Source organism: Cucumis sativus, chromosome 7 (assembly GCF_000004075.3).
Source record: "Cucumis sativus cultivar 9930 chromosome 7, Cucumber_9930_V3, whole genome shotgun sequence".
NCBI lineage: Eukaryota > Viridiplantae > Streptophyta > Magnoliopsida > Cucurbitales > Cucurbitaceae > Cucumis > Cucumis sativus.
Window position 1 is genome coordinate 16,150,233 of NC_026661.2, and position 11,750 is coordinate 16,161,982.

General features: G+C 34.2%; 2 protein-coding genes across 3 annotated transcripts; both read left to right on the plus strand.

Moving 5' to 3' along the window:
* Nucleotides 1-283: 283 nt before the first annotated feature.
* LOC101216192 (asparagine--tRNA ligase, cytoplasmic 2) lies at nt 284-4,892 on the plus strand. 2 transcript variants are annotated; one of them, XM_004149283.3, is made up of 8 exons: nt 284-964; nt 1,509-1,745; nt 2,187-2,762; nt 2,957-3,142; nt 3,237-3,307; nt 3,393-3,522; nt 3,627-3,685; nt 4,425-4,892. In XM_004149283.3, the coding sequence occupies exons 1-8, from the start codon at nt 566-568 to the stop codon at nt 4,606-4,608; spliced, it is 1,842 nt and encodes a 613-aa protein (XP_004149331.1). In that variant the 5' UTR covers nt 284-565; the 3' UTR covers nt 4,609-4,892. The 2 variants fall into 2 exon arrangements, with proteins under 2 accessions (XP_004149331.1, XP_031745191.1); XM_031889331.1 differs by lacking the exon at nt 284-964 and adding an exon at nt 1,196-1,408.
* A 2,581-nt stretch (nt 4,893-7,473) lies between these two features.
* On the plus strand, nt 7,474-10,117 carry LOC101214033 (ras-related protein RABA5e). The gene is made up of 2 exons (XM_004149274.3): nt 7,474-8,060; nt 9,454-10,117. The coding sequence occupies exons 1-2, from the start codon at nt 7,724-7,726 to the stop codon at nt 9,762-9,764; spliced, it is 648 nt and encodes a 215-aa protein (XP_004149322.1). The 5' UTR covers nt 7,474-7,723; the 3' UTR covers nt 9,765-10,117.
* Nucleotides 10,118-11,750: the final 1,633 nt, after the last annotated feature.

An 11,750-nucleotide genomic window follows, 5' to 3' on the forward strand; every position in this document is an offset into this window, starting at 1 on the left:
ATCAACTTATTTTATGATTAATTATATATAAATAGTTGAAACTTAAAAGAAAATGAGTCAAGGAAATAATTACCTTTCAAATAATTTCATGAATAGAATGTAAATTTAAGCTTTAAAAAAATATGTGAATGAGTTAGTTAAGTTAGTTAACACCAAACTTTGAACTTTAGATGGAGAGTCTATTGTTTTCAAAGTTGCATTTTTTTATTATTCAAACAGTTTGTCAACAGGTCGCTTTCAAGCAAGGTTTCAATTTCCCATCAAAGAAAACAAACTCTCAGATGAAACAAACAAACTCTTCAAGAAAATCTCAACTTCAAAGTATTCCAAAACCTCAAACTCTCTTTTAAATCTCTCTCAGTTCATACCATAAAATCTCCCCAAATCACTTCTCTGAAACAATCCTTTTCCCTCCATTAACAACCTCTCTTGATTATTTCCCCCTCTACTTACCCAAGAAAAGCATCTCAATCTTCTTCTTCTTTTATATCTCTCAATCCATGTCTCTTCTCCTTCACCATTCAATCCCCCCATTTCCCTCTTTTTTCTTCCTCCACGCTCTTCCATGGCCGCCCAACAACCTACAGTCTTCACCCCCATCACCTTCTCCAAATACTCCAACAGGGTTCTTCTAAAAACCCTCTTGGATACCACCGATGGGGGTCTTTCGTTTGTGGGTCAGAAATTTGTGGTCGGAGGATGGGTCAAGTCCTCCAAGGAAGTTATTCGAGATGCTCCCCCGGCTCCGGCTCCGGCTGATTCTCTGCCTCCTAAGGTTAATAAGGATGTGAGCTGTATTGAGATTATTCAGTCAAGGATTCCGATTGTTAGGTCTTTGCTTAAGATGTTGTATGGAAATAGTTTGCACGATGGGGAGAAGTTGGAGACTCCTGTTCATAAGCCGCCGCTTCCTTCCACTGCTTTTCTGGCTATTAATGATGGGTCTTGTGTTGCAAGCCTTCAGGTACCTCTTTTTTGTTATGCACGCAAACTCTTTGCTACTTTGTTTTGCGTATAGGATGTGACTAACTTAAAAGTTTGGCGTATTTCACTATCAAAACTTTATTATTTTGTATACAATGGTACTATTTCTTTTGTCTTTTGTCTTTTTGTTGAGAAATTATTCTGTGATCCTGCCACAGTTTTCCATCATTGTATATTCTATGACATATCTGATGGTTGTTAGAGGCATACAAATTTTGAATTCACATCCAATGGTTCTTGCGAGACAGCTACACTATTGAATAATTTGACCTTTTTATGATTAAAATGACTTTTAATGTTTTTCCCCTGTATCTGTTTTAAAAAAAAAATTGTGTCGCATATGGATGAATATATGTTCTTCCCTAACCAAACAAGAAATATGGAACTTTTAACAGAATTTAAAGTTGATGCAGAGTTAAGGAAGGTCTGATATTTTTTATTACAATGTGTTGGAGGATAGTCGGTTGCTTAAGCTTTGGTTGTGCTTGGTTTTTTGCATTCTCACAGTAATAAGAAACTTGTAGGTTGTCGTTGAGTCCTCATTACATCATCCCACCCATCTGCTGCCAACGGGAACTTGCATCTTGGTGGAGGGCGTATTGAAGCAGGTCCCGGTACCTGGGAAACATGTTGTTCGGCTTGAAGTCGAGAAAATCCTTCATGTAGGAAAGGTTGAACAGGAAAAGTACCCATTGTCCCAGAAAAAGTTGCCAATGGATTTTTTGAGGAAATTTTCTTATTTTCGTCCTCGAACAACTACGGTAATATGCATAAGCTTCAACCATACGTTCCATTTATTTCCTATTTTATGGTTCTGTTTGCATGCCTATAATTAGAGTGCCTATTAGCTTTAAGATCGTGCTTACTGCTTATGCAACAGCACCATGTGAATTAGAACAAAGCGTTCTGTTCATATTTTATATCTAGTGATTGCCTTGAGATTCGAGAACAGGAGATTTATACAGTTAACAGCTCATTTTCTGCTAAAAGAAAGAATTGATATATATAGTTCAACGTTCCTGATCATGGATTAAAGTAACTTCATTGTAAATCTCCTTGGTAGGATCGCTTGCATTGACCTTTATAGAACCTGTGCAATGGAATTTGGTGTCAAAGCTTGAGAAGAGAGTTTTGCATATCTAATCATTAGAACTAATGAATTGTTGGATCTTGATCTTCATTGGCATTCTTTACTTATGCAGGTAGCATCTGTTACGAGAATCCGTAGTGCCTTGACTTTTGCAAATCACACGTTCTTCCAAAATAACAGCTTTCTTTACGTTCAATTACCCACCATCACAACCACAGACAGTGAGGGATTCAGCGAAAAGTTCCACGTTACAACACTTGCAGGTAAAGGTAAGAGAGTGGAACCAACAGAAGACAAAGAACCCGATGGTTTAAGTCTTGAAACTGTTAAGGCTGCTATAACGGAGAAAAGCAATCTTGTCAAAGAGCTTGAGAGAAGCGAAAGCAACAGAGAAGCCCTAGTAACTGCAGTTCAGGATTTAAAGAAAACAAATGAACTTGCATTACAATTAGAAGCCAGAGAAAAATCCAAATCCAAATCAAGGAAAGATAAAGTTATTCCTGGAAATTTTTTCCCACAAGAAACTTATCTAACGGTTTCTGGACAACTCCATTTGGAGACTTATGCATGTGCCCTTGGCAATGTTTACTCGTGTGGACCAAGGTTTCGAGCAGATAAAATTGAGTCTGCAAAACATGCAGCTGAAATGTGGATGGTGGAGGTTGAAATTGCTTTTGCTGAACTGAAGGTATGGATTTGATCTTTTACTTATTTCTAAAGATGGCTACTTTATATTATGGGTTTAAGATTCCGTATTGATTTAGCCATTAAAATCCAATGTTATTTTCTGTGGTTAATACTTTATCATAATAACTTTGCACCATTGAAATGAAGATTTTCTATCTTTTAACTTGGATTTTTGTATCATCATTTGGAATCAAGGATGCCATGAACTGTGCTGATGACCTTGTAAAATTCCTCTCCAAATGGGTGTTGGAACACTGTATGGATGATATGAAATTTGTTCAAAAACGCATTGACAAGAATAGCATCCATCGCCTCGAATCCATTATATCATGTTCATTTGAGAAGGTCTCTTACACTACCGCAATTGAAATCCTGGAAAAGGTGAAATCTCATCTACTCTTCTATCATGTGACTCAGTTTTTCATTTCTACCCCTGCCCATCTGAATGTTGAGAAAAAAAAATCTTCACTGTCAGGCAACCAATCAAAAATCTCCACACTTAAAAAAGCTTAAATTTGGTGCTGCTTTAACTGATGATCATCTCAGGTGTGCAAAATGTGCTATTACAGTCAGTCACTAAGCAATTTTTCGTTACAAATAAAAAGTTCTTTCTTCTTTGTACGTTAAACAGTTATCTGGCTGATACCATCTTTAAAAAGCCTGTAATAGTGTGTAACTACCCAAAAGAAACCAAGCCATTTAATGTCCGCCTGAATGATGATGGGAAAACCGTGGCAGCATTTGATGTGGTTCTTCCAAAGGTTAGCACATGGGCATCTATTTACCCGTGGGAAAATTTATTTTTAGATGGATCCTGAATTGAATGAAAAATTATTTCTGAAATCTGGGTCCCAACTGTTTGCAGGGTGGAGTGGTAATTTCTGGCAGCCAAAAGGAGGAGCGTCTTGATGTATTGATGACAAGGTATGATATCTTACTGCTTTGATTACTATTCTGTTGATATTTTTCTTGTCTATTCCATTCCAGACTTCCAAATCTTCTAAAATTGTTTTTTAATAAATTATTCAACAGAGACTTACACATTGTCTGTCACTTCTTTTATTTATTTACTACATCAATTGATATCTACATAGGTTGGATGTTGGGGGATTCCATTATAGATTTTGGATTTTTTAAACAATTAATGAAATAAAATGGGAAGGTTGAAGATCAAGTAGGAAGATGAAATAGTTTGAGATCAAGATCAAAAGAAATTTTAACTTTCATGAATTCTTTTAAAAAAGAATACCAAAATTTTGCATTGAGGTAATGAAAAGAAACTAACGTTAGATAGGAAAAACTATAAGCAAAAATAAAAACATCAAAACTTAGAGGGATAGAAGTCCGAAAACTAAACATTCCAAAAGTGAGCTAGCCCAGGAGTAATTTGCATGATTTTTCATCTTAAAGCCTAAAGGTAAGAGGTTTTATCTTCATCCCCACAACTCAAAAAAAAGAAAAAAAAAGGACTATAAATGCCATTCCAGCTGCAATCTATATTCTTGAATTGAAAAGATTTAGTTTAACTATCATGAGTTCAAACCCAGCGATAGCTGGCTTGGGATAAAATCTTACTAGTTTGACAACACTACGCTCACGGATATTAGAAAGAAAAAATGTGAGAGTTATTGATATCTGTTTGAATATTGATGGTTGTTGGCAGGATGAGGGAGATGGGTCTGCCAAGGGAGCAATACGAGTGGTATTTAGAGATTCAAAGGCATGGAATAGTGAAGCACTCTGGTTTTAGTTTGGCATTCGATCGTTTCGTTCTGTTTACTACTGGTCTCACTGACATCAAAGATGTTATTCCATTTCCAAGAAGTTTTGGAAAGGTCAGCAATTAAAGAGAAACCCAAGATGAAATTGTTCAAAAATGTTTCACAACGTTGCTGGCATCCGATCAATGGTGATGCTTGAAAAATGGAACTGAAAACTGTGTTTGTTACTGTAAGAAGTAAAGGGAAAATGACTTCTGTTACTAGAGGACTTGTGTTTGTTGCTTCCTAAGATTTGTTCTTGTAAATAAAATAGAATTTGGATTATTTGTTGAGAAGACATGATTCAAACTTGTGATCTCCAGTTCTTAATTGCTATTCTTAGCTTCAATCATTACGATTTCTTATTAAAATCTTATGCAAATCATTTTGTTTTAAATGCTTTGATTACATTAAATAGTGAAAAAAAAATAGCCATCAAGTAAGGCAAAAAGTTAAAAGGAAATGAAAATCAAACGTAATTTGATATTAATTATTTTACTCCTTTATAAGCTTTTGTTAGAAATTTCATTACATGAAATTGAGTATTCTCATGTATTTTCAATTATAAAACATATTCAGCATAATTTTGATAGAAACTTCAATGAAAAATGGCTTTATTAACTATATTTTTGTTAAAGCCTCTGAGTTTTGGAAATGATATACAACTAATAATTTGTGCATTAATCAAACTAAAATTTGTACTTTAACTTTATTTTATTGTAATTAGTGTGTTCGTGGAGATCTTCACATTGTTTCTTGTTGGGATGAATTGTTTAAATTGAATAGAGGGTAGAAATTGCAAAGCTTATGTAAATCTAGGATGAAATTGGATGAAATTAAAAGTTTAGAATAAAAGTGTACGACACTTGGTAACCTTAATAAAATTGTCTTTGATGATAATTATATTCACAATTAACTTAACAAGTCAATTACGATCTAGTTCAATACGTAAAACATCAATTATCCTTATAGAAGTACATCATTCGATCTCTGGTAGCCATAACTATTTTTTCAACTAAACGAGCAATTGTCTCTAATATGTTTGTATCAAATTCTCGTTTATAGACCAACTTTTACTTCACGCCCTCTCGAGTATCATCTACTTCTAGGAATTTGTTCCTCGTGTGAAGGGGAATGAACTTTTAGTTACTATAATAAGAGCTCATTTTGATACCAATTAAACTATCGGTCTCAACATTTCATATATAGGTTGTTCAAGTACCACTACAATAGAATGATATCGTTCGGTCATCGAAAATGTGTTTTTTTTATCAATGAAGATACCATCCCTCACTTGTTGTTACGGTCTCCATCTTGAAATGCAAAGAAAATAGAAGGAAATTTTGATAATAAAAGAAAAAATAGTCTACACCATTCCAAAATTTCAAGAACTCTCAACCTCCCTATATTTAATTTTTAATATAAGAGTTACAAAAAAATTAAAGGAATAAGTAATAAAAAAAATTAATTTAAACACGGTTACCCAAACTAAAATCCATCAACTTGTTCAAATAGTGATGGCAAGATTATAGTATCACCAACAACACACTTTAGTCTCACTACTAACATGCTTTGACATTTACACCCTCGAGACATTAAAAAAAATCGATAAAAATTCTCATTCCCTAAACCTTTGCGGTAGACATAAGTGCTTCAGTCATTTCCAAAGAAGTGATAAATACTAATTATATAAAAAAACTCCAAAAATCTATAAACTATATTAAAATGAAAAAATTTGAATTTCTTTGGTATGTGTTATCTTCCATCTCTCCAATCAAAAATTTTCTTTTAAGAAAAGTTCATATCAATTTTGGTTTAAAATTGTTTGAGTTGTGGGGATTTGGAGTCTAAGTTAAATGAGAGTTGTAAACTTTTCTCTCTATTTTCTCTATTTCATAATAAGTCTCATTTCTTTGAATTTCCAAATTAAACCATGAACCAAATATGGTGTTTAGTAAGTTGCTTCAACTTTTTCCAAATGAATTATGACATGCAACAATTAGACTTAATTGGATTCTAACTATTTAGTGTAGAGGTAACACAATAATAATACTAATTTTGTTTACAACTATTTATTGTAAACAAAATCATTATTATTATTATTATTAAAGAGATGAAAATGAAGAATGTTGAAGTGCCAAATTGATGTATTTCTTCCACTTACGATTTTCGCCAATCAAGATTGAGTCGTGTCTTTAGGGTCAGGAATAACTCTAAAATATGTATTTCTTTAAACTACTTTTTCTTTCCTATCCACTTTTCTAACTTTCTTCTTTTAACAAAAAATAAATAAAAATCCAATAATGCTTTCCCCCCCAATAAAAACAATTTCAAGATAATTGTAAATTAATAACTTGAACTAATAATTATGTAAATTTAAATTATATATTTTGTTTTATGTGTATCCGTTCATTTTTTTTTTGAAAATAAGGTTGTATCTTGAAGACCTATAATTATACTAATCAATTTTTTTGAATTTTTAGAAAGAAATCAATGCTTATAATTACATCAGTCAACTTTTAATCTTGAAAAAAAGAACATCTTATATTCCCAGTAAAAAATTTCTCTAAAATTTGTCAATATATCAACTTTATTTTTCATTAATATTTGAAAAGGCTTACATGGTATAATTAATGTACGAATGATTTTCAACAATTATAATGAAAGGGTTTAAATTGGCTCTATTGGTACAAATTACAAATTTTATAGATATTGGTTGAAAGAAATCTAAATGATAGTGAATACATCTACCATACTTTAGAATTTAAATCGTTAGAGTTGTTAGTTTAATTGAAAAAGTTAGAAGTAGCGTTGTTAATTTTGAAGGATTTTTTATAGAAAATATTTGAGTGGTACAGTCGGTGTATAGTGTTGTTGTTATGATATAATTTGACCTACATTTGACTAACCAAAGAAGGTAAGAAAGAGAAGAGTGGAGGTAGAGCGTCATGAAGGCCTAACTGAAGCGTTGAAGTTTTAGTGAGTGCCATAAATTGCGCAAATGTGAATTCATCAACACAAAAATCAATACCCATTTGGGTCCCAATTTCAAGCTCCAAATTCTTGATTATATTTATGTATTCCCCGTTAATCATGGCGTCTTTCATTACTTGTTCCTCTCATCTCTTTGTATTTCTAGTTATACCCATTTCCCACCTCACCAAAACCTCCATTCCAACTTTCTTCTTCTTCTTCTTCATCAATGGCTGCCAACGACGACCAAGGTGGGGAGGAGTATTTGTTCAAGATTGTTCTTATTGGCGACTCTGCGGTGGGGAAATCTAACCTCCTTTCGCGGTTTGCTCGGAATGAGTTTGATAACAACTCCAAGGCTACAATCGGCGTTGAGTTTCAGACCCAAGTGGTGGAAATTGACGGCAAAGAGGTTAAGGCTCAGATCTGGGACACAGCTGGCCAGGAACGGTTTAGGGCTGTCACTTCGGCTTACTATCGTGGTGCTGTTGGGGCGCTTATTGTCTACGATATTACCCGTCGGACAACCTTTGACAGTGCCAAGCGGTGGCTTGACGAGCTGGGCGGTACGTTCTCTTCGAATCTTTATGATTGTTTTTACTCTTCTGTTTGATTGTAGAACCAATTTGTGGAAGTGAATCGAATTTCTTTCTCGTGTTTATTAGAATCTTCTATTGGTTTGGTTTGTGGATTCTTTGATTTGTAAGAAATGTGGGAATGGTGGAAAGAGAAAATTCAGTGTTGTTGGTTATTCTGCAATATGCCAACATCTGGCTGGAAAGCTGGGATGAATGATTTGCTTTCGTTCTTACTTTTTGGAGTTACTTCAGTGAGTAATTTGTAATGAACTAAAGAATAGAATGGTGATGAGGTTTGCCAAATTGATAACAAAAACAGAATAGTTTAGCCCTGTGTAATGGTTTGAAATAGATATGAAAAGAAAAGTTGGCTAAAGACCCTATTTCTTAGCTCATAAGAGTCAATTTAGGACCAACCACCTTAGTCTTCGGGCATTTGGCTAAACCCTTGACTGGTAGGTGAACCAATGAGAATGGGTTTGAACTCAGTTTATGGCTGGCATTTGAAGTTATTAAGGAATAGTTGCTTAGTGTTGACTAATTGTTGGTCTATTGAATCTTGGAACCTTTTTCTTCAGGTTTTGAATAGATGCTTTTCGAGCTTTCTCATCCTTCCAGGGTTGAAATGGACGAAATGACATATGATATACCTTTTGAGTCTCTCCATATTTTTTCTATGGCATAGTATGCCCTCGCTTGTTCATCCGTTCCTGTAGTATTTTGTGAGTTTGCGACTTTTGTTTCGGACTTGTTCTTTTAGACGTTTAGTATTTTGTATGCTTACCACATGGACACTAGTGTTGTGATTGAGGAGTTCCTCCTCAATTTTCCGATTCGCTTTTTAGGGCTTGCTGGGGTGTGTGGGATCTTATGTTGTGTGTTGACGCAATGGTAGGGTTTTTAGATGGGTGAAAAGAGATCCTAGCGAGGTTTAATCTCTTGTTCGCTTTCATGTTTCTTTTTGAGTTACTATTCTATAGTTGTTATTTTGCCTAGCTAGTGTCTCTTCCTCCTGAGGGAGGTTCTTTTCTTATGGACTTGTTTTTTGTATGGCATTGTATTATTCCATTTTTCTTCTCAATGAAAGTTGTTTCCAACAAAGAAAACAGAGAAAAACAATAGTATGTTATTGTCCACCCTAAAACTAAAGCTCACATGGTTTGCCTCATTATAAAGACGTTGCTCAGACTCATCTTCCACTCTCTAATTCCCAACATAGTTGTCTGTCTTGCTATGATGTGTTACATTTACATCCCCATATCTAGATAGGTCAATAAAGCAAGCAAAAACTGATGAAGTAAATGAATCTCATATTTCATTGTCATTTGCATTTTATAAAATAATAAACTGAAGAAGCTTACTCTGCCCAAAACCATTGCAGTTCATTGCGATACAGCAACAGTGAGGATGTTGGTAGGGAACAAGTGTGATTTGGAGAACATCAGAGATGTGAGTGTAGAGGAAGGCAAGAATCTAGCAGAAGAAGAAGGACTATTCTTCATGGAGACCTCTGCTCTTGATTCCACCAATGTAAGAACAGCCTTTGAGCTTGTTATTAGGGAGATTTACAACAATGTCAGCAGGAAAGTCCTCAACTCTGATTCTTACAAGGCTGAGCTTTCTGAAAATCGAGTAAGTTTGGCTGATGGAGGAGCCTCTTCCAAAAAAGGCTTCTCTTGTTGTTCTCAATGAGTATAATGTTCTCTCTCTCAATTCTTTTTTGGAGTTAAAAAAGTTAAAAAGTTGTACCCGATAAGTGTAATAGGTCTCAAATTTTTTAATTTCGAGTTAATTGTTATGAACTCTCAATTTCAATTTTGTGGCTAATAGACACAATTGAAAGTTGAAGTCTATAATTAAGTTTCTAAAAGGAGAAATATTAGACGGCAAATTGAAAATTATGCCATAGTAATCGCATATGGATGTCGAATGGCATATTAAACTCGGCTTGGAGGTTCCTGATCTAAATTTGTAATTTTACTTTTTTATTTTCTTCTTGATCTTGGTTCAATGACATGAGAAATGAGTATTGTTCCATTTTCTTATAAAGCTTTATATAATATTGGTTAAAATCCTATTGTTTAGTTTTGAATAAATTTTTTAAAGTAGAAACTAACGACAAAAATAATAAGGTTGGGGCAAAACTACATTTTCCCTCTCACCTTCAATGCAAGTATCTTCATTCATCAAGCGCAACGCTAACCCATGTTGTTAGATTCCCCATTTGTACGTTAAAATTCCTCCTACTCAATCTTCTAAGAACCCTAAACGACCTGTGAGGCTCATCATGGCGGCTTCAAACACCTCCACACAGTTCCAAACTTTTGTCATGTTTCTCCCCTTCATCCGCTTGTTGTTCTTCAACCTCTTTGGGAGTTCTGTCACTTTTTTTATCTTTATTATCGTCACTGACACCCTTGTTCGAGCCCATTTTGTGGCCCTTAGCTTGACGGTGCTTAAAAATTTCGACAAGGATCGAATGAGATCTTGGTGTCGTGTTACCTTGCAGGCTTCTTGGACATAGCTCATTTTGGCAGAGTGGGTTAGCCATGGGAGAAGGAAGAAGAGAGGAACGAAAACAAAGGGAGATGGAAGGAGAGAGGGGACTATGGGGGATTATAGGAAGGAGAATGGGGAGGACTATGATAGGGTTGAGGAAGTATTGTGGTAAAATGGGGATTATGACCGAAACCCTAAAACTAGGATTTCCATAATTTGGATCCCATACAAAGATTAGGGTTATGGTAACCTAAGTTCACAGTGATAACATGGACCGAAACAGCCCCTTGGAGTAGGTAATTCCTAAATAGAAGAGCAAACGTAAGAGATGTCAATCAAAAGAGTGAGATGGAACCAAGTTACCTCACTAACTCAAGGCTTAAGAAGTTGAATATGTTGCCATTGTAGTTTAACTTATCTACTCTCAACACAAATGTTATATATATCGAGGTCTTATTTCATGAACATGTCTTAGACATTTTATTCTAAAAAAGATATTTAAAAAAAGAAAGTAAATACAGTTTTCTCATTAATATTGTTATTCACACTCGGATCTTTGAAGAAACGTGTTTCATGGAGTTGAACATGAATTTATATTGATTTTAGGTAGATATAGTTCAATAAAAATATTAACATTTGTGTAATAATATCAAACCATACCAAACTATTTTATTGGAGGACATATTTACCAACTTATGACTTTAATTTGAGACATATGCCAACTATTGATTAGTAAAAAATGTGATAATATGCAAATTTGTCATTAAATTTGTTTTTATTATTAATCCCTCACCATTAGTTAATTATTTAAAAAAGTAGTCTACATCTTCAAATATTGAGGTCAATTATATAAAAATGTACAAATGTTGATGAAACTTTAATAATTTGGCTACAACTTACAACACATGCTAGTAGTTGTTAATGCTTCATGGATGGATAACCCATCTACTTTTTTCTAACATGTTTAAGTAGGGTAGCTACTTTTGACAAGAGATTGGTTGTTGGGAGAAGTTTAGCAACAAAATGTTCAAACCCTAATCTAAAACCCATGTGATTCCAATAATACAAATTAAGTACAATTATCTTTAGATATTAACTTAGTCTCTCACCTTTTTTAGTTCGTGTATTAAATGTTGTCGATGCAGAAAGTGTGTCTAATAAATCTTCAAACTTCTAAAT

Coding starts and splice junctions, on each gene's coding strand:
- LOC101214033 (XM_004149274.3), top strand. CDS start 7,724: ATGGCTGCCAACGACGACCAAGGTGGGGAGGAGTATTTGTTCAAGATT. Junction 8,061..9,453: donor GTGGCTTGACGAGCTGGGCG/GTACGTTCTCTT, acceptor AAACCATTGCAG/TTCATTGCGATACAGCAACA.
- LOC101216192 (XM_004149283.3), top strand. CDS start 566: ATGGCCGCCCAACAACCTACAGTCTTCACCCCCATCACCTTCTCCAAA. Junction 965..1,508: donor CTTGTGTTGCAAGCCTTCAG/GTACCTCTTTTT, acceptor AGAAACTTGTAG/GTTGTCGTTGAGTCCTCATT. Junction 3,308..3,392: donor TTAACTGATGATCATCTCAG/GTGTGCAAAATG, acceptor TACGTTAAACAG/TTATCTGGCTGATACCATCT.